This window comes from Sciurus carolinensis, chromosome 14, assembly GCF_902686445.1.
Source record: "Sciurus carolinensis chromosome 14, mSciCar1.2, whole genome shotgun sequence".
In the NCBI taxonomy this organism is placed as follows: Eukaryota; Metazoa; Chordata; class Mammalia; order Rodentia; family Sciuridae; genus Sciurus; species Sciurus carolinensis.
Genome location: NC_062226.1, coordinates 55,018,489 through 55,042,409, shown reverse-complemented (window position 1 = coordinate 55,042,409; position 23,921 = coordinate 55,018,489). Strand labels below are relative to the sequence as shown.

General features: G+C 34.3%; 1 protein-coding gene, 1 non-coding gene and 1 pseudogene across 2 annotated transcripts in view; all 3 read left to right on the top strand.

The window, feature by feature from the left end:
• Positions 1-23,921, top strand: part of Ccdc171 (coiled-coil domain containing 171) — a 370,550-nt gene that overhangs the window by 6,053 nt on the left and 340,576 nt on the right. The window contains 8 exon segments of the mRNA XM_047523648.1: positions 1,811-1,970; positions 8,944-9,079; positions 11,911-12,085; positions 20,163-20,231; positions 20,234-20,308; positions 20,311-20,351; positions 22,414-22,482; positions 22,484-22,546. Of these exon segments, the coding sequence (XP_047379604.1) occupies positions 1,927-1,970; positions 8,944-9,079; positions 11,911-12,085; positions 20,163-20,231; positions 20,234-20,308; positions 20,311-20,351; positions 22,414-22,482; positions 22,484-22,546 (672 nt within the window). The 5' untranslated portion in view covers positions 1,811-1,926.
• Trnas-cga (transfer RNA serine (anticodon CGA)) lies at positions 10,229-10,302 on the top strand. The gene has a single exon. It is a non-coding gene; the product is annotated as a tRNA-Ser (tRNA).
• LOC124963921 (rRNA-processing protein FCF1 homolog) lies at positions 17,548-18,151 on the top strand (annotated as a pseudogene).

Sequence of the window (23,921 nt, the reverse complement as noted above, 5' to 3'; positions counted from 1 at the left end):
TTTCTGGGAATACGAAGAGGTACTTGTGGGATGTTGATATTTGTATATATTTGGACCAAATTCATTATTGTTATCTTTTGGTTTAAAATGGTTACCCAGAGATTGCTTAACACTGTAGTAAAGTGGTTTTAAACGGTTGACTGTATAATTTCTTTTTAGGACACAATACCTTTGTTTTATTTATTTCTTTGTATGTGGTGCTGAGGATCGAACCCAGTATCTCACATGTGCTAGGCAAGTGCTTTACCACTGAGCTACAACCCCAGCCCCTCACTGTATAATTTGAAGTAGCTCCCATAGAAGAGGGTTTCAGAAAGTAGGCCAAAGTACATGATAAATATTCTTCTCTTTCTTTCTTCCTCCTTGGTCTCTTTGACCTTTGAAAATTACTGTGGATTAATTATTAAAATAAATCATTAAAAGATCAATTTATGAAGGAAGATCTTTTGTATAGACTAGTAAAAGCAGTTTTTCTTAGAGTTATCTACATGATCAAGAGTTAATTTTTTTTTTTTTTTTGGCATCAGGATTGAACCCAGGGACACTTAACCATCGAGCAACATCCCTAGCCCTTTTTTCATATTTTATTTAGAGGCAGGGTCTCACTGTATTGTTTAGGACCTCATTAAGTTGCTGATGTTGGCTTTGAACTCGAAATCTTGCCCCAGACTCCTGAGTCACTGGGATTACAGATGTGTGCTATTGTACCTGGCAAGAGAGTTAATTTTTTTGCGTGTGTAGTCCTGGGAATTGAACCCAGGAGTGCTCAACTACTGAGACACATCCCTTCCCTTTAGTTTTTGTTTTTATGTAGGGTCTTACTAAGTTTCTGAGGCTGACCTCAAATTTGGCAATCCTGTCTCAACCTCCTGAATCACTGGGATTATAAGTGTGTGCCATTACACCTGGCAACAGAGTTAATTTTAAACTTTTGGTTTACTAGTACTGCAGTCTTGCTGGTAGTTACTGGTTCAAAATAACTCTAGTTTTCTTTACCAGAAGTTGTTAAATGACAAGAGACTAATTTAAAATTTAAAAAAATTTTGATTAATTAATCAAATTGTTTTTTTAGATGGGTCTTGTGATATTTCTTAGCCTTGTCTTGAACTCTGGGTCTCAAGTGATCCTAGTCTTGAACTCTGGGTCTCAACTAATCCTAGTCTTGAACTCTGGATCTCAAGTGAGCCTATTGCCTTAGATTCTTGAGCGCTGGGACTACAGGTGCACACCACCATGCCCAGCTCAAAAGACATTTTTGGATTGTAAATTTGAGTGAATTGTTAACTTTTCTGTTTGATTTCTTTTGAGAACTTTTGAATGAAAATCATCTGAAATTTAAAAAAAAGTACCATAGTATCCCTTATTTGGGAGTACTTTGGCCTCTTGGGTTGTAACATTGCATTAAAAGTATCTCATTTATGGGAAAGGCTTTAGGGACCCACACATGCTCCTGGATTTTACTTTCTTTCAAATTGAATTTTATGCTCTAGAGTTAGGCACTCTGTGTTCCTTTTCTGAGTTCAACAGTATTTTGTTACTTACTATAATTTTTCTTTTCATTTGAGAAATTAAAATCTAAAAGTTAATCATTACCTTGTTCTCACAAAAAGGAACATGTTGTTTTTAACATTTTGTCACTTTTGCTTCAAGTGCTTTTTGAAAGAAATAAAATATTACAACATCTTAGAATTCCATATTTGTTATGCAGTAATTTAAAAGTTAACAAATAGACCATAGATCAAAAGAAAAGTCACCCATACTCTCAGGATTCAATATAAAACTGCTGTTGTATTGTTTATTATGTTAACAGACTTCAGTCCATCTAACCTGTAAGTCACAGACATCTTGGACAATTTCAGTCATCCATAAAGAGGTATATCATTAAGAAACAGTGGGGTATTTTGAAAGGAAGTTGGAAGATTTACCATGAGTTTAAACACTTCAAATAATGCCACTGGTGAGACCCAAAGGTAAGCCTCCAGTCTCTTCCTTTAGTTGAAAAATGCTTTTGGTTGTAAGGAACAGGGTGAATGAAGTGGTTGATGGAGCTAATTGTAAGAATTCTCATGGGATGGTAAAGGACATAGAAGTTTCTTGGGACTGGAAGAGCAGGAATGATGCCTCATAGGGATAGTATTGGAGCTAGAGAGTCTATGGGGACTGTTGTGTTCCTTTGTTAACTTGGACTACAAGAGTCCATGTATCTAAACTTCCTTTTATTTATTATTCTTTTCCACTGCTCTAAATCTTTTTCTTGTATTTCTGCTTATTTACATTTGTGTTTGGTCATGGCTTTGTTTTGCCATAAACTCTGTGGCTCTTATTACTCTTCTTCATTGCTGCAGCTCTGCTTCATGGCTTCTGCTTAAGCATTTTTTTAGTTTCAGGCTCCCTTTGCTAACTACTCTTTTACTTGATATCTCTCAGTTTACATTTCAAGAAGCATCTAATTGCTTTTGTTCATCTTTTTTGTACCATGGATTTCTTTCTGCCTTTGGGTAAGGGGCTTATCTTTTATTCATTTATCTCTGGTAGGTAAAGTCCATAATACAAAACTGGACCATTTAGGAGAGTGAAACTCTCTACCACAAGTGGTTTACAAATAAATAATCATAGAAAGTAAATGTTTAGAACTTTTATAGTCACATATCAGTAATATTCTCTATGAATTTAAAACTAAAACATTTGAGGTTATATTCTATCTGATATAGGTCTACTTTTAAAATAATGCATTTGAAGTATATTTAAAAAAAAAAAACATTGTGGGGATAGAAAGGGGTCCTTGCTCAGTTTGAGAAGGTATACATGTTTATATATATGCATGTAATCTAACCTCTTAGAGTTAACTATTCATAATATTTTAGTAAATATTTGCTTAGATTTTTTTTAATGGCAATATCTATTTATATAAACCTATATTTTGGATTAAAATTATAGTATTTCACATTATTTAATATCATTCTTTTCAATTTGGAGAGGAACTCTCAGTAGACTCCTGTTTTGTTTTTAATGGCTAAATTATTCATCACAATTCTAGAGTCCAAATAAAGTTATTTGAACTCTATTTACTACAAGTCTACTTTCTAAATATGTAGATTTGTCTTTCTGAACAACTCATATCAATGGACTCATGCAGCATGTAGTTTTTTGGGCACATTCTTGAGGTCTATCATGTGGAAGCAAATATTAGTACTTTGTTTTGTTTTATTGATGAATAATAATCCATTTTATGGATAGAGTATGTTTTGGTTACCTATTCACCAATCGTTGGGCATTTGTGTTGATTCCACTTTTTGGCTACTATGAATAATGCTGCTATGAATATTTGCATATAAATCTTTGTGTTGGTGAACATTTTTGCTTCTCTTTTGGGGTAATTCTTAGGAGTAGCATTACTCTATCATATAGTAAATTTATGTTAAAAATTTTAAGAAGCTGCCAAATTATGTTCCAAGGTGACTGGGCCATTTTACATTCCCACTAGTAATATCTGAGAGTTTGTTTCACCACATCCTTACCAACATATCTGATTATAGCCATCTTCTAGTGAGTGTGAAGTGGTATAGTCTTTGATGATGTAGTTTTTTAATAAATTTTGAAATTAGGAAGTGAAAGTTCTACCATTTAGTCTTCAAGATTGTTTTGGCTATTCAGAATCCTTTGCCTTTCCATATAAATTTTAGGATCAGCTAGTCAATTTGTACAAAACAGTCTTCTGGGGTTTTGATAGGGATTATATCAAATTTGTAGGTCAATTTGGGGAGAATTACCATTTTAATAATTTGAATGTTTTAAACATGAGTATGGAATGTCTTTTAATTTATTTAGGTCTTCAATTTCTTTCAATAATATTTTATATTTTTTAAGTTAGAAGCCTTGTGCTTTTGTTTAATTTATTCCTTAACTTATTTTATTCTTTTTTGTGCTACTGTACATAGAATTTTTTTTTTTTTATTGTTGGATTTTTTCACTATTGAAAGTAGAAATATAATTGTTTTTTGTATATTAATCTTATGACTGTGCTGAAATTGTTTTTTCCAGGTTTTCTTTTTCCGGGGGAGGTGGTAGGTCCTGGGGATTGAACTCAGGGGTACTCAATCACTGAGCCACATCCGCAGCCCTGTTTTGTATTTTATTTAGAGACAGGGTCTCACTGAGTTGCTTAGTACCTCACGTTGCTGAGGCTGGCTTTGAACTCAAGATCCTCCTGTCTCAGCCTCCCCAGCCACTGGGATTACAGGCATGTGCCACCACGCCTGGCTAGTTCTAGTTCTTTTTTATTAAAAATGGATTTCTTATAATTTTCTTGTGGAATCTTATCCTTTCCAATATGCATGATTTTTTTTTCTTACCTTTCTCTTTTTTTTAACCTGATTGTATCATTTAGATTGGGTCTTGAATAGAAATGTTAATAGCATTCATCTTTGCTTTGCTCTGTATCTTAGAGGAAGCTTTTATGTTTATCAGGTATGATGCTAGCTGTACTTATTTGTAGATGCTCTTTATCTAGTGTGGACATTTCCTTCTATTTAATTTATTGCTAGTTTTTATCTTGAATAGGATTAGATTTTATCAATTGTTTTGTGAATATTGATATGATCTTTTAGTTATCCTTTATTTCATTAAAATGGTGTGTTGATATTCAGACTTTATACCGGTTTTTATATTTTTGGGATAAATTACACGTGGTCCCATTGAGTAGTCCTGTTATGATGTTGTTGGATTTGGTTTACTATAGTTGTTTGGATTTTATTTTGTTGAGGATTTTTGTATATGTATTCATAAAATATATCAGTATGTAGTTTTTCTCATGTTTGGTTTTGGTATCAGGGTAATTTTGGACTCAAAATGGGTGGGAATTTTACTTCCTCCTTTATTGTGTGGATTGATATGATTTATTTAATACATGTTTGGTAGAATTTACTAGTGAAGGGCTGGGAATTGCAGCTCAATGTAGAGTGCTTGTCCAACATGAGCTAGGTCCCAGATTCAGTCTTCTTGCATGCAAGGGAAGGAAAAAAAAAAAAAAAAAAAGAAAGAAAAGAAAGAAAAAACAATTTATTAGTGAAGGTATCTGGGCTTGGCTTTTTTGTGGCTAAGTATTTAATAATTCAATATCCTTATCTGTTGTATCTCTTTTCTTATTTTCTCTGCATTTAGTGATGTTACAACCTTGGTTAAATTATCAGTGTTATAATTTTGAAAAATTTGAGTTGACCCGTGTAAAGCTGTTCACTAACAATTTTCTTACTTGTACGTTTTGTTTTTCTTAGATTTAATAGTTGTCTTGGTTCCCATTTGGTTTGTTTGCTTAGTTTCTGTGAATTTAACATGAATTCAATTTCTTGCTCCCAATGAATTGTTTAAATCTCCTTTCAATGTACTTAGATACTTGGAGTATTCTGTATTGTCTGTCATCATCTTTTTTTTAAATATTTTTTTAGTTGTCAATGGACCTTTATTTTATTTATATGTGGTGCTGAGAATCGAACCCAGTACCTCACACATGCCAGGCAATTGCTCTGCCACTGAGCTGTGACCCCAGCCCCTGTCATCATCTTTTTAAAGAAGTTACTCCTAGAGGCTCTGGGCTGTCCACTTGGAACATATTTCCTTTTAAGTGTCTTGCTGCTCAGGTGTCATGTTAGCATTTCCTTTTTTCCCTATCCTGGAAATCCCTTTTTTCCTTTGTTGAATGCTTGTACTATCTCATGGCTTCCTCAGTTTAGGTCCAAACAAGTCCTTCATTAGCCTTCTGAGAAATCTCAGTTCATGGGAGGTAAATACTGTGAAGCCTTGCAGATTTGAATTATAGTCTTTCTTGTGGCCTTGTCTTTGCATGATAACTTTTTGGGCAAAATCTAAGTTGGAAATTATTTTCTGTTGGAATTTTGTCAGGCATTGCAGCATTGTCTTCTAATTTCTGGTGTTTCTGTTGAGAAAGGATGCCAAACAGATTTTTTAATCCTTTGTGTAAAACACATTCATTTCTCTCTTGAATTTTGGAGGAACTCTTTTTTTTGTCCTTTGTTTTCTGAAATTGCATACATTCAAATTTCATGGATTGAAACTCATATCCTTCAGAGTTTAGATTTTTTAAAAAAATTTTACTATTTAATAATTTCCTGCCATCCAGAGAGTAATAGTGTAGCTGTAAAGAGGACATATATATCTTGGAGCCAAGTTGCCAGAGTATGAATTCCACTCCTGTTCCTTAATAGCCTTATGAATTTGGACAGCCTCTCCATGACTCAGTTTCCTTATCTGTAAAATAAGGGTCATAATGGTACCTATTTAATATGTTTGTTGTGAAGATCAAGTAAGTTGTATGTGCAAAATGTTTAGCACAGTATTTGAAAAATAATAAGGTTTTTTTGTTACAATTTGTATTTTTTCACTCTAAATTTTGAACTTCTTAGTTCTCTAATTTTTAAATTTTTAAAAAATGTTCATCATCCTTTATTTTTTGAAAGACTTTTCCTTTACATTTATTTATTTAGTTTCCCTTTCTGTTTGTTTTTATTTCCCAAAAGCTCTATTTTTTTGTTCTCAGAATATTTCATTTCTTTTTTTTTCGCAGTGCTGGAGATTGAACCCAGGGCCTTGTGCTTGCAAGGCAAACACTTTACCTACTGAGCATATATCCCCAGCTCAGAATATTTCATTTCTTATTGTATGATATGATTTTGTTTGTCATATCTTCTCCTATTTTTCTAAGGATATTACTTTTAGTTTTTCTCCATCTTTCTGTATAGTTTTTAAAAAAGCTCCTTTCCTCTCCCTTTATTTTTGATCTCCGTCTTTTGGGTTTGATGCAATCTGTTTATCCTTGGCTGCATACTCATATTTAAAAGTAGGGACCTACTCTAAAAAGATGACTGGAAGCTCAGTGTATGAGGCTTTGTGATTGTGGCATTCATTATAGGGTGATCTGGTTAAGCTCTTTTGCTGGCAGGTATCAGCATCTTTAGGTCCTTTTCACTTGGCTAGTTAGATTATCCAGGGATCTAGGGAAGATACTTCCAATCCCTGCTTGGCTACCTTTATTCTGGCAGACAAGTAGTATTAAAAGACCGGGCTCTCATTTTTTATAAGATGGTCCTTGACTTAGGATGGTCCAACTTGTGATTTATGGTGGTATGGAAACAATATACATGCAGCTGAAACCGTATTTTGAGTTTTGATCTCTTCCTGTGCTAGCATAATGTGGTACAATACTCTCCTGTGATGCCAAGCAGTGGGGACAACCTGCAACTCCCAGCCAGCCATGTAATCATGAGGGTAAATAATGAATTTAGTGTACTGTGTTGCTAAACTGTGAGGTTGGGTAGATTAGGTGTATTGAATACATTTCAACTTAAGAATTTTCAATTTCAGTGGTTTTATTGGGATATTATCCTATTGTAAGTTAAGAAGCATCTGTAATTTACTCAAGTCTCTTGTTTTTAGTAGGGAACTCTTACCCCGTTGTATTTAATGTTCTATAATCCAGGAACTCTCTTTTATTCCCTACTTTTAAAAAAAAATTGCTGCAATGTAGTTGTACATATTGATGAGGTTTGTTGTTACATATTTGTGCATGCATAGTATAACAATACATTTTGGCCAATATCACACCGCATCATTTTCCACTCTCTCCCTGCCTCCCACCCCTTGGTCAGGGATCCTCTTTTTCATCCTCTCCAGGGAATGAAACCTAGGGTTCTGCCAGACTGGGGAAGAGATAAGTACTTGTATTGTGTATGGAAAAGAAGGTCCGAGGATCTAATTATTTTATTTTGTTGTTAGACTTTTAACAAATTTTCTTGTTTTCTGCCCTATTTCACTCCCATTTTCCAAAGTATTACCAGTGACTTAGCTTCTTGAGGCTCTGATATAAACACATTGCTTTTCCCACTGCTTGCATTGAATTTAACTTTCTTAAGTAAATCAGTTACATATCAACTTTCCAGTTTCCAGTATTTTATTGATATTGTTTCATCTTCTATGCTCTTTTTCTAGGTGGTTTCTACCTCTAAATTCTGTTTGCCCTTCCTTCCTTCCTTCCTTCCTTCCTTCCTTCCTTCCTTCCTTCCTTCCTCTTTCCTTTCAGCAGCAAGAGAGTAGAGTGCTTTAATTTACTGTTTTAAAACAGACTAAATCTGTATTGTCTTATTTATGCCTTTTCTTTTTGTAATATGTATTACATTTGCAGTAAATAAAATGTATCATTAAAAAAAAAACAAAACAAAAACAAAAACTGGGCGTGGTGGTGGTGCATGCCTCTAATCCCAGACGGAGGCAGGAGGATGCAAGTTCAAAGCCAGCCTCAATAATTTAGCGAGAAACTGACTCAAAACAAAAAATAAAAAGGTCTGGGGATGTGGCTCAGTGGTGAAGTGCCCCTGGGCCCAATCCCCAGTACCAAAGCAGAAAAAAGAAAAAGGAGGAATTCTGTTTTTTACGACTACCCAGCTTGTGATATGATTAGACAGTTTAAAAACCAATTTTTTATTTTATTTTTTCTGTACTGGGAATTGAATCTAGAAGCTTGTACATGCTAGGCTAGCACTCTACTATTGAGGTACATTCACAGCCCATTTTCTTATGTTTATTTTGAGAGTGTCTCCATAAGTTGTCCAGTCAGGCCTCAGATATGCCATCCTCCTGCCTCTGCTTCTTGAGTTGCTGGGATAATCATCATGGTCTACCAAGCCCAGTTAAATACCAGTCTTGAACAATGTAGTAGATGCCCAGTTGCCAGTGGTTTGCTATGAGTGATACACTGCTTTGCATTTTTACCCAACTTTTGTAGTGGACATCTTTTACTAGATTATAGATTTCTTTAAGTCAATAACCTTATTATCTTCCCTATGTTTTTTTGAAAATTAAGTTAACAGAAATGTCAAATGCTGTGAAATATATTTTATAAGAATAATATTTTATTGTGTTCTTATTTTGTAGGTTGAAGAATGCCTCATCAGATGTAAAACAAATGCTTAAAAATGAAGCAGATTCGGATATTACTGCTGATCTCAGAAAGAAACTACATCGGGCTAAGAAAGAAAAATTAGAAATGACAACTAAGCACAATGCAGAGGTAGAATTTATTTTCCTCTCAAGTGATGTTAAAAGTTGAGTTTGACCAAAGGCTGAATGTGTTCTCTGATAAGCAGATGCTGATCTCTAGTGGGGGGTAGGTAGGGAAGAATGAAGGAACTTTGAATTGTGCAGAGAGGAGTAAGGGGAGGAGTGGGGCCGTGGGGATGGGAAGAATGGTAGAATGAGACAGACTTTATTACCCTATATACATGTATGAAAAAAATAAAAAGTTTAAAAAAAGTCGAGTTTGATATTTTAGATTGATATTACAAACTCCATGTTAAACATTCTTTTGCTTAACAGGAAACTATAATAAAGAAAACATGATTTTTTTATACAGTGGAATAATGTAGTAATAAAATTTAATGAATTATATTTCTATGTTGTCTTATATTTATTCTTATTAATGGTTTGACTTGATCAAAAATTCGAATGTAGGGGCTGGAGTTGTGGCTCAGTGGTAGAGCGCTTGCCTAGCATGTGTGAGGCACTGGGTGGATGTGTGGATCCACAGCACCACATAAAAATAAATAAATAAAATAGAGGCATCGTGTTCATCTACAACTAAAAAAATTTTTTTAAATTTCAATGTGATGACTAAAGGATTTATAAATTAGACATTTTTGAAATAATATAGGTTACTGTTTCAATCATTGAACAATCTCTTAAATTAGATTTGCATAAAGAATGTTTAATCATAGTGATTAATTCATAAGTTACGAATTTCTGTTTTATTATATTATTATCTTAGTGTGTATGTGCATTTTTGTTTTGAGTTGTGTGTGTATGTACATTTATATTTCAAGAACAATAGTTTTCTTTCCCTTCTAAGATAATTCATGATTTATATGTTTGTTTCTTCAGTCTGTTAGGTCTATTTTATTTATTTTGTTGTGTTGAGGTGCTGGGGGTCAAATCCAGTGCATTCCCATGCTTGGCAAGTGTTGTACCACTGAGCTACATTCCTAGTCTCAAGTCTTATTCATTCTTAAAGCTCAGCTTCAGAAGACTAGTAACCACATGGTATTCTGTGTACCCCACTTCTACTTGCAAGGAGGTCCTCACTTGTTAAGACTCAAACAAATTAGCTACTCACTGTCAGAAACCATCTTGAGACCATTTCATCTACCAAGAGCAAGATTAGGGCTGGGGATATAGCTCAGTTGGTAGAGTGTTTGCTTCGAAAGCACAAGGCCCTGGGTTCAATCCCCAGTACCAAAAAAAAAAAAAAAAAAAGGCAAGATTAATGGGTGTCCAGTCATAAGAATAGAAACCATACTGAGTCTCTCATCAAAGGGACATTAGTAGAGGGTATTGGTTATACAGGTACTATGAGACCTGAAGAGACAAATAACAGGTGTTAAATTAACCTGGATGGTAGCAACATTAGGAAGCGACTTCCACTGTGAAAGTTGATAGAAGCCAGAACTCTTAGAAGAGAGCAAAGGCCAGGGAAGTAGGTACTATTCAGAAGGATTTGCACTTTTAGAAAACATGATTGAGTTAGATCTAGATGGGAAGAAATATTTTGGTTCTTTACTTCTTCTGCCCCAAAGTGCTCAAAGGTCTCTCATTGGCCAAATGTGTTGGGAAGACAGTTCCCAAAGGACCCTGGGAAGTGTAGTTCCTATGACAGAGGTTAAAACTGGAGAAAGATTGTAGGAATCTGAGAGGTAACAGGTAAGTGATTGATCCACTATGAATACCCAGATGTTTATACCTTTATTAGGAGAAGGAGTGAGCAGGGAGGGATGGAATGAATCTGAAACAAATACTGGACTTAACTTTAACTTTTATAATTAATGTGGTTCTACGTTTTTTTTCTTTTAACTATGAATGGATTTTTGTAAATTCTTATTCTTTATATGAGAAGAAATATAGCTTTTGTCACACTTTATTAATGTGTACTAGTGGTAGTTTCTTGTATTTCTGTCTCTTTTTGTTTTTTGTTTTATTAGTAGTAATTTCTGATCTTACCCTTCAGAAATCCTTTTGTTTTTGGTAATTAGACTATTTATTTCTAACCTGATGTTCTTATAAGGTACCTTTCTTTAGTTTTCTCTCTTCCGCCATGTCTGTCCTAGTAGCAGTAAATAATTTTGCTTTTCTTTTAACAGTGTTTTATTTTTACTTATTTTACAAAACTTAGCCCATATACTTTTCTACAACATTTAATCCCTTGAGTCAGGGCACTGTCCCATTTGTTTTTGTATCTTTCACTGTACTTGCCACATAGCAAGTATTTAATATTATTAATGAATCCTTCATTAGATCATACAGTTTTAGAGTGAGGAAGGACCTTATAAATTATCTAGTTCTAACTCTGACCTCTCTCTGTCATAATACTTCATGGAAGGTCACAAATTAAATATCAGTTTGATAACATTTTTGTAAAATTAGTGCTTTTTTTCCTTTATGTTCTATCAATGATGTCATAGTCAAGAAAAATAAAATAGACAGTATTTACCAAACTGTAATTTTATGCAATGTGCTTCTGGATTACATTTAGGGAAGAGAAGGAGTAGAGGAGGAAATGAGTTTTTAACTCTTTACTGTGTGTCATGCATTAAAAAAAAAATTTTTTTTAGGTGTGACTTCTCTTAAGAATTTATTTTTTTAGTAGATTCTTTAAAAATAAGAAACTTCATGAGTGTCATTTAGTAAGGTAGTGCTTCTTTTCTGGTGTTTCCAAAAACAGATTTATTTATTCTTATCCAACAAATATCTTAGAACCAAGTTTCTCTAAGAAATTTAAATGTTTGAGCTCATGAGCATAATTTCACAGACATGTTTTAATATTGGTGCATGATCTCAGAAATCTGTTTTTAGCTGTTAAGCTATGAGAGCCAGATTGCCAAGCTCCGCTCTGAGGTCGAAAAAGGAGAAGCATTGCGACAAAGTCTAGAATATGACCTGGCTGTCGCTAGACAGGAAGCTGGTCTTGGAAGACGGGCTGCTGAGGAAAGATTAGCTGAGGCACATAGGATCCAAGAAAATCTCTGTGGTAAGACCATTTCTATTTCTTCCTGTGTTTAGGATTGTAATTTCATTCTATATTATTGCTTACTTGTGTATCCACATGGGATCATAGGTAGGGTTTTGGTACACTGGTTTGGTGGAAAGACTTCACTGAGCATTTGTAAAGTCTTCTGGCAATTATGTGAGCATTCATCTACTTTAGATTAATTTTTTTTATGGTGCTGGGGATTGAGTGTGGGGCCTTGTAAATATGCTAGGCAAGTATTGTACCACTAAGCAACACCCCCAGTCCTAGGATAATTTTTTTTATGTTGTTACATATATGGAAAAAGAGGTTCAAAATTCTATTAATCACTTTTAGAGCACTTGCTCATGAGTAGTCAAAATCACAAAGAAATTTTTCATTTTCTTTAAAGCATATATTTTAATCCACCTTGTCACACATACACTGAATCAGAATTTCTAGCTTGAATCTATATGTTCAAAAAAATCCTGTAATCTATACGTTTAAGAAACACAAAGGCCCCCACATAATCATTAAGTTGGGTGTTGCTGTGCATGCCTACATTCCAGCAACTTGGGAGACTGAGGCCAGCTTGGGCAAGTTAAGGAGACCCTGTCTCAAATAAAAATTAAAAAGGTTGAGAATATAGCCCAGTGGGAGAGCACCCCTGGGTTTAATCTTCTGTTACTGTGGAGGTTAAAAAAAATAAAAGAAACACTAATCAATTTTATTGATGAGTTAGGTTTAGGAATCACTGGGTTAGAGTGTGGTATCTGGAAAAGAAGAAGTTAACTGTTATATTGCACTTGAACCTAATTAAAAACCTTTTTATTTAAAAAATGTGTGTGTGTGTGTATATGTATACATAAATTTACCTGGATAACTGTATAACTCATCACAAACATCCAGATCATGCAACAGAAAATTATGAAAAACCCTTTTATTGGGATAACTACTATCCTTAGTTTTAAATAGCATGGATTAATTTTGCTTCTTTTCTTGTACTTTTTGAGAATGAAATCTTGTAGTATATATTCATTTGTATCTTCCTTCTTTCCCTCAACATTGTGTTTGACAGGCTCATCCATACTGCTATGTGTACTTGTTTTGATGTTTAATGTGGATCATACTTAAATTTATCTGCTTATTGTTGATGGACATTTTGGGTAACATCCAGTTTTTGTCTATTAAAAAAAATGTTGGGCTGGGGTTGTGACTCAGTGGGAGAGCACTTGCCTAGCATGTGTGAGGCACTAGGTTAGATTCTTAGCACCACATATAAATAAATAAAAAATAAAGGCCCACTGACACACACACACACACACACACACACACAAAAAAAAAAAGAATAATATTGCTAACTGGTTTAGGTGGTGCACATCTGTAATCCCAGCTACTTGGGAGGCAAAGGCAGGAGACTTGTAGTTTGAGGCTAGCTAGGCAGTCTAGCAAGAACCTATCTTAAAAAAAAAAAAAACAAAACAACAAAAAAACTAAAAACAACCTCCCAAAAGTCCCCACATAATAATATTATCCTGACAATTCTTGTACACAGAAGCTTTAAGTAAACATGGAATGTGAGGTCAAAAGACTTGGTTCTACTACTTCCTTACTGATTTTTTTTGAATGTAGCTTGTTTTAAGAATGAAATGAGAACATGAAGCTGCTTTATTAACTGAATAGGGCTAAACAAATGTTATAATTATCATAGTGGTTATATATTTAGCATCGATTTGGTTATTGGCCATATTTTTGATTATGTATGGGAGGAAAATAATCTTTTTCTCACCCTTTGCAAGTTTTATGGTTGACACTCTTAAAACAAAACACAGACTAATCCAAGAAAACAAATTTATTTAACAGTTTTATGTGTCATAGGAGCCTTCAGAAATTAAGATCCAAAGACTTGGGGAAAACTACTTTTATGCTAAGTCTGTTGAAATAAGTGGATAGCTGTGGAGAAATAGACAAAAAGGGTATGATCTAATGGTAATAAGTTGAGGTGTGAGCACAGCAGGACTTGTAATAGCATTCCTTTCTTCTGGGCATAGTGCAGTACACTTGACTCAGAGGGTTGTATGACCTACTTTCAGGGGAGGCAACTCAGAGTGACATTTCTAGGTTTTATGGCTTGCTTTGGGGGTGGGGTAAAAGAGTGGAAGATAGGATGGCAGGATAAGGTTGGAGAGACCTTCTCACTTCTGAGACCTTCTTGTTTCCTTTAGCTCACAAATACCAGTATGCTAACGTGCCATACTTTGGGATATTGTGTTTTGAGTTCTGACAATTACCTCTGGTATTTAATAGCTATATCACTACTTGACTTTGGGAATATAAGAATTAGAAAAAAATAGATGTAAAATTTAGGGCCGGGGATATAGCTCAGTGGCAGAGCACTTTCCTGGCATGTACAAGGCCCTGGGTTCAATCATTAGCATTAAAAAAAAAAAAAGTTAATGACTTTGAACTGGTGTGGTGGTATACCTCTGTAATCCCAGCTACTCTGGGGTTAAGGTAGGAGAATTGCAAGTTCAAGGCCAGCCTGGGTGACTTAATGAGACCTTGACTCAAAGTAAAATGAAGACAAAGGGATGAGGGTGTACCTGAGTGGTACAGTACTTGCCTAGTATCCCTGAGGCTCTGGGTTAAATCCCCAATATTACCAAAAAGAACAGCAAAAAAAAAAAAAAAAAAAAAAAAAAAAAAAAAAAAAAAAATCAATGATTTTCATTTAAGAATCAGGAAATTGAAGTCCAGGGCAGATGGGAAATTACTTGCCCTAAGTAAAAAATTTCAGCAGATACTTTACAGAGGAAAATGGCAATTAATCACAGGAAAAATACTTCATCTCAATCAGAGAACAGCAAATTAAAACTACAGTGGTTATTACTACATATTCATCATCAAATGGATGTAATTGAAAAGACCGTCAGTACCACATGTTGGTAAAGATGTGGAACTTTTATGCTGTTTTAGGGGAGTGTGGGATGGTACAACCATTTTGGAAAAGAGTCTGGCAATTAAAAAAATATGCATTTATCCTATGCCCCAGAAATTTAATTCTTTAGTATTTCTCATTGAGGAAAATATTCGTTCACAAGACTTTTATTTCATAGCAGTCAAAAATTGGAAAACAACCCCAACAACCCTTACTGACTCGAGAATGAAGAGACAATTTGCATTATATTCATACAATGAAATATTACTCAGCAATAAAAGTACCAAACTACTAATATGTACAATAATGTGAATTAATCTCAAAAACATTATACTGAGTTAAAGAACATGAGGACATCCTATTTATAAAAGGAATGTTAGCCCAGGGGTGTGGTGCAAGCCTGTAATTCCAGCAATTTGGGAGACTGAGGCAAAAGGATTGCAAGTTTGAGACTAGGCTAGGCAATTCAGGCCCTGAGCAACTTAATGAAAACTTGTCTCAAAAAACAAAAAAAACAAAAAAACCAAAAAACCCACTGGTAATAATAAAGAAGAAAGCTCAGTGTTAGAACACCTCTGGGGACTGGGGTTGTGGCTCAGTGGAAGAGCACTTGCCTAGCATATGTGAAGCACTGGGTTTGATCCTTAGCACCACATATAAATAAAATAAAGGTCCATTGACAAGTAAAACTATTAAAAAAAAAGAAAAACAGCCCTGGGTTCAATACCCAGTACCCCACCCCCAACAAAATAATTTATATAAAAGGATAAGAAAAAATATGAACAATGGTTGCCTCTGGGGTGAGTTGACAGTGAGGGTTGACTGGAAAAAAATATGAGGAATCTCTTTGTGTTGAAGGAACAGTTCCATATATTTGTAAAATCTCTGTATGGTGTACTAAAGAATTGTGCATTTCACTGTATGCAAATTTCACCCTCAAAAAGCAAAACTATATTGCATTGTTTAATGATATACATGCTCAGTTATTTAGGAGTGAAATGTGCTAATGTTTGCTTCTTGTTTTGAAATGCCAAAAGAAATTTGATGGATATATGAATGGATGCATGGGTAGATGAATGAATGGTTTGATAAAGCAAAATATCAAAATGTTAACAACTATAGAGTCTGGGTTTTGGACCTTGGTTTCATTGTATAATACTTCCAACTTTATTTTTTGGATTTTCAAAGAATAAAATGTTGCAGATAGAGTGGGATATTAAAAAGATACTCCTGTGACAATTAAGAGAATAGAAGATGTGACAAGTGAAAAAAAATTGGAAACTAGAAAGCAAATGATCAGGAATAAGTGATTTAGTATACTCCAGACATCAGAATCCTCAACCAGGAGTGGAAAAAGCTGACACATAATTTCTTAGATAGTCAAAAGCCTCTGGGTCTGAAAGCACCAGATAATTTTGAATTGGGAATAGGAGTAACAGTAGGGTGTAAAATGAGGGCTAGATGAAAACTGCTTGATAAGCAGTTATATTTTCAGAGCTTCTTCCTAAGATCATGCCACTCTGGGAATGCACCCCCTTCCTAGAGAAAGTCAGGAGGTTAAGCTCTGGTGATGGTAAAATAGAGGGTCTTTCGATCAGCAAAAATAGAAAATAGCCTTACCCAAGACTGAATATTGAGGGACCATTTCTTCTAGTTTCTTTTTTCTGCTGGCTTCCCCAAATTCTAGTACCAAGATTCTTATACTCCTTGTAGAGAATCATGGAACTTTTCTTTGGGTCACCTGACCAAACCAAGAGGAAACACCTGATACTAATGTTAGGGTTACATGAACATGTGACCCAGCAAATCCCTCCTCAAGTGAGCTATAGTTGTCAATCTCCATACTTAAGCTCAGAAACTATGTAGTGGGGGGCTCAGAATGTAGATCAGTGATAGGGCAAGGTATGTGCAAGGTCCTGGGTTTAATTTCCAGAATAGGAAAAAAAAAATCTAGGTGGTGGTATGTTGGTGTATATAATGTATTATAGTAATACTTCATTACTCTTGGAAGTAGACAATTGAGGATTACCAGATATTTGAGGGAAGTCTTTAAAAAGGGGAGAGAGAAAAATCAACTTGGAAGAAACCAAAACTCTGTAGGAAAAAGAAAATTTAACAAACAAGCAATATTAATATCCTCAGAGTTGAAAGAGAATATTTTATATCCATGAGGCAAGATCTAGATGCTATGAAAAAGGAAAGTTCTTAGAAATTAAAAAAAACCCAAAAAACCCATGTATGTAGATCTGGGTGTGGTGGTGCCTACTTATAATCCCAACTTCTTGAGAGGTTTAGGCAGGAGGATCACAGCCTGGGAAATTTAGACACTGTCTCAAAATAGAAGATAATAAGTGCTGAGGATATATAGCTCAGTGGTAGTGTGTTCCTGGATTCAATTACCACTACTGCAAAAAATATTAAAAACATGAAAATAGAAATGAAAAAATGTTAATAGGAGCATTGAAGATGAAGATAGGAGAAATCTCTCAGCAATTAGGGTAAAAAGGATTGGTGTATCCAGAAGAAACGGATGTGCAGCTTGAACATGGGAAAGAAAAAGAAAACAAGGAGGTATGCGACCATGAAGTGAATGCCTAGTCTCAGATATGAGAGGCTTAAGGAAAGGGATGGATTAAAACCTAAAAAAAAAAAAAAAAAAAAAAAGATCCCACTGCACTGAAGGAAAGAGAAGTCCCCCAACACCCTTCCTTTTTATTCTTCCAATATAATACACAACTGGGCCCACCTTATATCCTGGTTGATACCAACTTTACCAGTTTTTCCATCAAAGCCAAACTGGAGTTAGTGCAATCAACGATGGACTGTCTGTATGCCAAGTGTATATCCCTTGTATAATTGATTGTATAATGGCTGAAATTGAGAAATTGGGACACAAGTATCAAGTGACTTTAAGGATTGCAAAGGATCCACAATTTGAATGATTATCGATTATCGTGCACACACAAAGGAACCTATACAGATGACTGCTTAGTACAAAGAGTAACTCAGCACAAGTGTTACATTGTGGCCACAATTGACTGTGACCTTAAATGAAGAATCTGGAAGATCCCTGGAGTTCCTATCATGTACATTTCTAATCATAGAACATCGAGTGTATGCCTGATGATTATGGAGCCCCTCTGTTCTGATTCTTACAAGACAAAGTTCTTCTACCTTCCTTTGACCAACTTTCTCAGTTGCCAGTTCAGTAAATACATTATAGCATATAGAATAATTCATATAGCATGAATTATTTGCTCTATTATGAGCTGAGTATGGTTAAATATACTCCTTGATGCTTTTTGAAAGTGATATTTTGTCTCATTTAAAAATTTGCATTTTTTAAATAAATCAGATGCTCCAATCATTATTCACATACACAAAAATTTAGGGTAAAAAGACAGGTGGAAAAGTGGGAGAGAAAAGAAAATTAAGGACCAATTCAAATAATAGGAAACAGTGAAAGAAAGAGATAAGAGAAAATGCCTGTAATCCTAGTGGCTGGGGAGGCTGAGTCCAGAGGATCTCGAGTTCAAAGCCAGCCTCAGCAAAAGTGAGACACTAAGCAACTCAGTGAGACCCTGTCTCTAAATAAAATATGAAATAGGGCTGGAGATGTAGCTCAGTGGTAGAGTGCTACTGAGTTTGATCGAACAACAACAACAAAACAAGGATAAATATTGTCAATGAGATTGCTCAAGAAAACATCTCAGAACTAAAAATCTGGGTTGTCAGGTTGAAAGAACCCATTGAATGATCACCATTGTGGAAAAAAATAGACCCACTTGAAGATGAAGTAGTATAAAATTTTAGAAAAAATAAAGCAAAAGAAGATCCTAAAGGCTTTCAAAGAGAAAAGTAAATTAGGCCAATTGCAAAGGATAGGTATCAAAATGGCCCCAAACTTTTTACCTGAAACACTGCATGCTCAACCATGGGATCGTGTCTTCTCTGAGACTGCAATAAAAGGGGAGGGAGATTTTTTTACATATATATCCTTTTATATCTCTTATTCCTTTAAATATATATATATTTTTTCCCCGCAGTGCTAGCGATTGAACCCAAGGTCTTGTGCTTGCGAGGCAGGCACTCTACCAACTGAGCTATATCCCCAGCTCCTTTGAATTTTGAATCTTTTGAATGAATCTTTCAAAACACAAAATCATTGTGGTGGCATATACCTGTAATCCTGGTGGCTCAGGAGGCTGAGGCAGGAGGATCACAAGTTAAAAGTTAGCCTCAGCAATTTAGTGAGGTCCTAAGCAACTTAGTAAGACCCTGTCTCAAAATAAAATATTGAAAGAGCTGGGGATGTGGCTCAGTGATTAAGCACCCCTGGGTTCAATCCCCAGTACCAAAAACAAAGAACAACACAAATATAATTTTAAAATCATACTACTAATATAGCTGACATTTTTTTTTTGTTTAACCATTGTACATATGTCCTCATTATATATTCACAGCAATTTAACTAGATCTTTTTATTCCTACTGAGGATCAGAGAATCAGAGACGTTTATTCTGTTAGTAGGTGGTAGAGCTAGACCTGGAAGCTTTTCCTTTTCCAGATGCTGAAACATAGCAATGGTGGTATGTTGAGAAATATTGTTTATTGTTGAGGTAATAGGGTTAGAGATGAGTAGTGCCCAAATTTGGATGAGTAAAGAGCTACACTTCTAAGGGCTGGAACAGTGGTTCCCACCCTCTTTTGAGACAGTTTCATATGTAAGGTATGGTACAACCAGTTTGTTAACAATAGTCAAATACCAAAATTTGTGATCAATTGAGTCTTTTAAAAAAAGTAGTGCTGTGTGTCATGGTCTTTAAAAAAAATTTTTTTTTTTAGTTATTTTCTTGAATAAGAGAAAAAGCAGTAGAGTTGCTAGTTCTAAAGGTGTAACATGGGCTTCCCTTCAAGAGTATGCTACACTTTTTCATAGAAAAGTCACCTTTGATCAGGGAGAAGGAAGAGAGTGAGAAACTATTAATAGATTGGTTCAGGGACAATGAGCTTTTCAAGAGTTTACTAAAGTGAAAGATTAAATGTTTTGTCCTGAGATCAAGCTGTAAGTAGAATCATCTTCAATGCTTAGATTTGTAGACTCCTTGTGACTTAATTCATGGTTATAAATATACCTACTGTTTTGTTGTGTTTTAATAGCTCAGAATTCAGAACTTCAAGGAAAGGTAAATGAGATCGAGAAAGTATTTCAGGGTTCCCAGCAGAAATGGAAGAAGAATGTAGAAGATTTGAACATGATTTGGAGGAAAGAGACAATATAATTCAAAATTGCAATAAAGAATATGATTACTTTTGAAGGAAAAAAGCAGACTTGAAAAAACTCTACAGGTATTTTTTATAAAGTAATTTATATATATATATGATATGCATTGAGATGTGTTGTATATGGAAATTATCCTTGGGTTTCCTTCCTTTCTTCCATCTCCTTCCCTCTTTCTTTTTAGATGCATTTTTGTTGGTCTTTTTTAATAATATGCTTTAGCAATATTAATATGTATAGTATTTGTTTTGTGAAAAAGTTTTAGATCCCTGATAAAAATTAAAAAGAAAACAGGCAAATTGCAAAAGCCCCTTTTGGTTTAGCAATATGAAAATTTGGAATTTTAGAAGTGTGGAACCTAGGTCTTGTTTTGAATATAAGTTAAATGTAGAAAAATGTTTGTTTGATTTAAACTTCAGTATCTATATAGAGCACATTCTAAGTACTTATGAAGTATAAAATATTTAACTTTTACTAAAACTACTGTGAATTAGTCTTTTTTTTTTTTTTTTTTTTTTTTGCGGTGCTGGGGATTGAACCCAGGACCTTGAGCTTGCGAGACAAGCACTCTACCAACTGAGCTATATCCCCAGCTCTATTCTGTCTTTTTAAATTCATTTTTATCCCTTCAAGTACAAGTGTAGTTTAAAGTTGCTAGCACTTAGATGGTAGATTTTAAATTGTTTGTATTTGACATGTTTTTGAAGTAACAGTTAAATTAGAAGAAAGAAAAGATAAAAACGCTTTATAGAGACCATTGGTGTAAATATACATATATTAATTGAATTATATTATTATGAATTATATTATTAAAATTATAATTATTATAATTCAAATTATAATTTATATATAATGTTATTAATTATATATTTTGAATTCTGGAAATGTATCTTCACTAAAGATTAATTTTACAAAAATATTTACTAAATGTAAGAGTTTTGGCACAAGCATTCCCAGACATTGTCAACAGGTCTACTTTTGATTTCCTTTGTGTTAGTAATCCTACTTTGTTTCCTGTTTACTGCTATGTTCCTAGATTCTGGAATAGTGCTGGTCTATCCAAGGGCTCCATTAGTATTGGAATGGTGGAAGTGTAGGTGGTGGCTGATGCTACAAATCTTTAGGTAGGCCCACATAAAATGTATTGAAGCTATGGGGTAGGAGGGGTGATGGTGGCGGCATTTCTTACAGTCAGGCTGCACCTCAAGATATAAGATCTTGATAGGATCTCTGTAGCTACTTCATGGAACTCTGCTTTGAGTTTAGGCTATTGACTTTGAACCCATCTGCACGAGACCTTTCGGGGAGTTTGGAGTGGAGTAGGAGTCACTATGTAGGTGCATAGTGGAGGAAAAGCCTCAAGCCTCTTGTACGGACTTACTATTAGTGCAAGTTTTGAGGATAATATTTATCGAACAGATTCATGTGAACATGGAGACTTCTTATATAAAACAGAATTTTCTCCTCAATGGGACTTAGTTTTAAAGTTTATAAGTTGGAAAATTGGTCTTTTCAGGAAACCTGTATTTTATATCTTTAAGGGTTTGAACCAAATTAGATCTTGTAAATGTAGTATACCTAGGTAAACCCAAAAGGAAAAGCTTTTAAAAATATCATTTATCTGTAGAACTAGAAATTAGGGTCTAAACATAACTTAGATTTTTAACATTCAGGAATTTCCTTATCCTGATTCTTTGCACAAATTTCTTTCCTTCTCTCCTTTTGGAAATATAGTTGTATATTAATATTGGGGATAATTCAAATAATTTATTCAGTGGTTGAGATTTCCATATGAACCTGGAATCTGCTTTTTTTGCATTTTGTTCCAATCTCTGAAGTTAAATTTTTTCAGAAAAATTGAGTCAAATATTTCTGCACGTAAGTATACATTACAAATAAAAATTAAAAAGTATATATTATGTTGCTTAAATTAAATGGGTAACTCCACCTTCTTACTGAGATTTATGTTCTAATGATCAAAATGATAGTTTTATTAAGATTTTAACATGAATTAAGAGTTTTAACTGTTATATAGGTAAGGAGAGCCCCTTTGTACATTTAAACTGGGTTGAAGGATGAAAGATAACCTTTATTGATGTAACAGTAAAGTAAGATTTTATTTATATAAAGGAAGCATTGGAAAAACAACAGCAGGAGAAGAATGAGATGGAGTCTCATATCAGGGAGACAGGCATTGGAGGAGTTTAGATTACAAGCAGAACAATGGGAAGCAGAAAGAAGAGAGTTACAATTTATAGTACAGGTATTTTAAAAATAATTCAGTTCCTTAGATGTCTTTTTAAAGCTTATGATATTAAAATTTTTATTAGGAAAGTTCACTAGCTCACTCAAGGGGAAAATAACTCCTAGTCTTTGATCTCGGAAGGCCATGTTTCATTTGCAGTTAGGGCAACTGTTACAAATAGAGTTGGGTATGGTACATTGCATAAATTATGTGATTTTTGAGAAGGACAATATATACATTTGGCATTTTGTTTTTCCAATTAAGATGTGAGGACTAAAGTAGTCTTAAACAGGATAAAGAAATAGACTAACCAGGATTTTGTACACTAAAGGATCCTTACCAATTTTAGTGACAAAGTATAGTGATTTTTTTTACTGTTTTAAAAAAGTATAAATTCTTAATTATCTCCTATTTTCCTTCCCCTAAAAACGCAAATCCCCAAGACTTCAAATAATCCAGTTCGAAAATTACTGATTTCATCTAACCCTGATTTACTTAGACTGTAGACTAAGTGATTAATATGGGAAAAGATTATAGCGTGTAGTCTCCTGATTCTCATTCCAGTGTTCTTTTTTTTTTTTTTTTTCCAGATATGTGTTTTTATTTGAAGGAGAGATAGGAGAAACTCATTCTGTTAAAAGTATTATTGTGTATTTAAATGAAATTTGTGAATGGTTATCCTTTTGAAGAAAAACTCCATAAACCAAATAACTCAAAATTGTAAATAAATTTCCATCATTTCTTCTGTTTTTTACTTTGTGATCAGACATGTATCTTAAGTAATTTTTTTCTGTACAAGACAAATTTAAATAACCTTTCTGTAGATATCAAAGATATGTGTTTTTACAAGAATGAAAAATATTTACCTAAAACTAGTTTTGGAGTCACTTTGTGTTAGAAACAATTTTGCAAGACAGAAACTGTCCAAAAATATGCAGAGAATATGAGGCACCTTATTCCTTTAAGAGTGAAGCTGAAAAAAAAAAAAAAGTAAAACTGGCAGTCAACAGTGGAAATACTGAATTTGTTGTATGTGTAAGTATTCAGAATACCCACAAAACCACAACTTCCTAGACCTTTGGTCTTTGCAAAATGCTTTTCTTCCTAGTCACTCCGACTGTAAAATCTGGAAAGGGCAGTGCCACCACTCATTATTTATGTTTTGTGGCGCTGGAGTTGGAACCCAGGGCATCATGCATGATGGGCTATAGTGTTCAGACCACTGAGATATATTTCCCACCCTAATCACTCTTTAGAATCTTTAGTATTCTAAGTGTTTGTAATTTGCATATCTGGTTCACTGATTCATTTCTTCATTCATTTCCAAGGTACTTACTCAGTTACTACGAGGGTATTGAGGATATAATGCCAAGTAAAATGGGTTTTCTGTCTT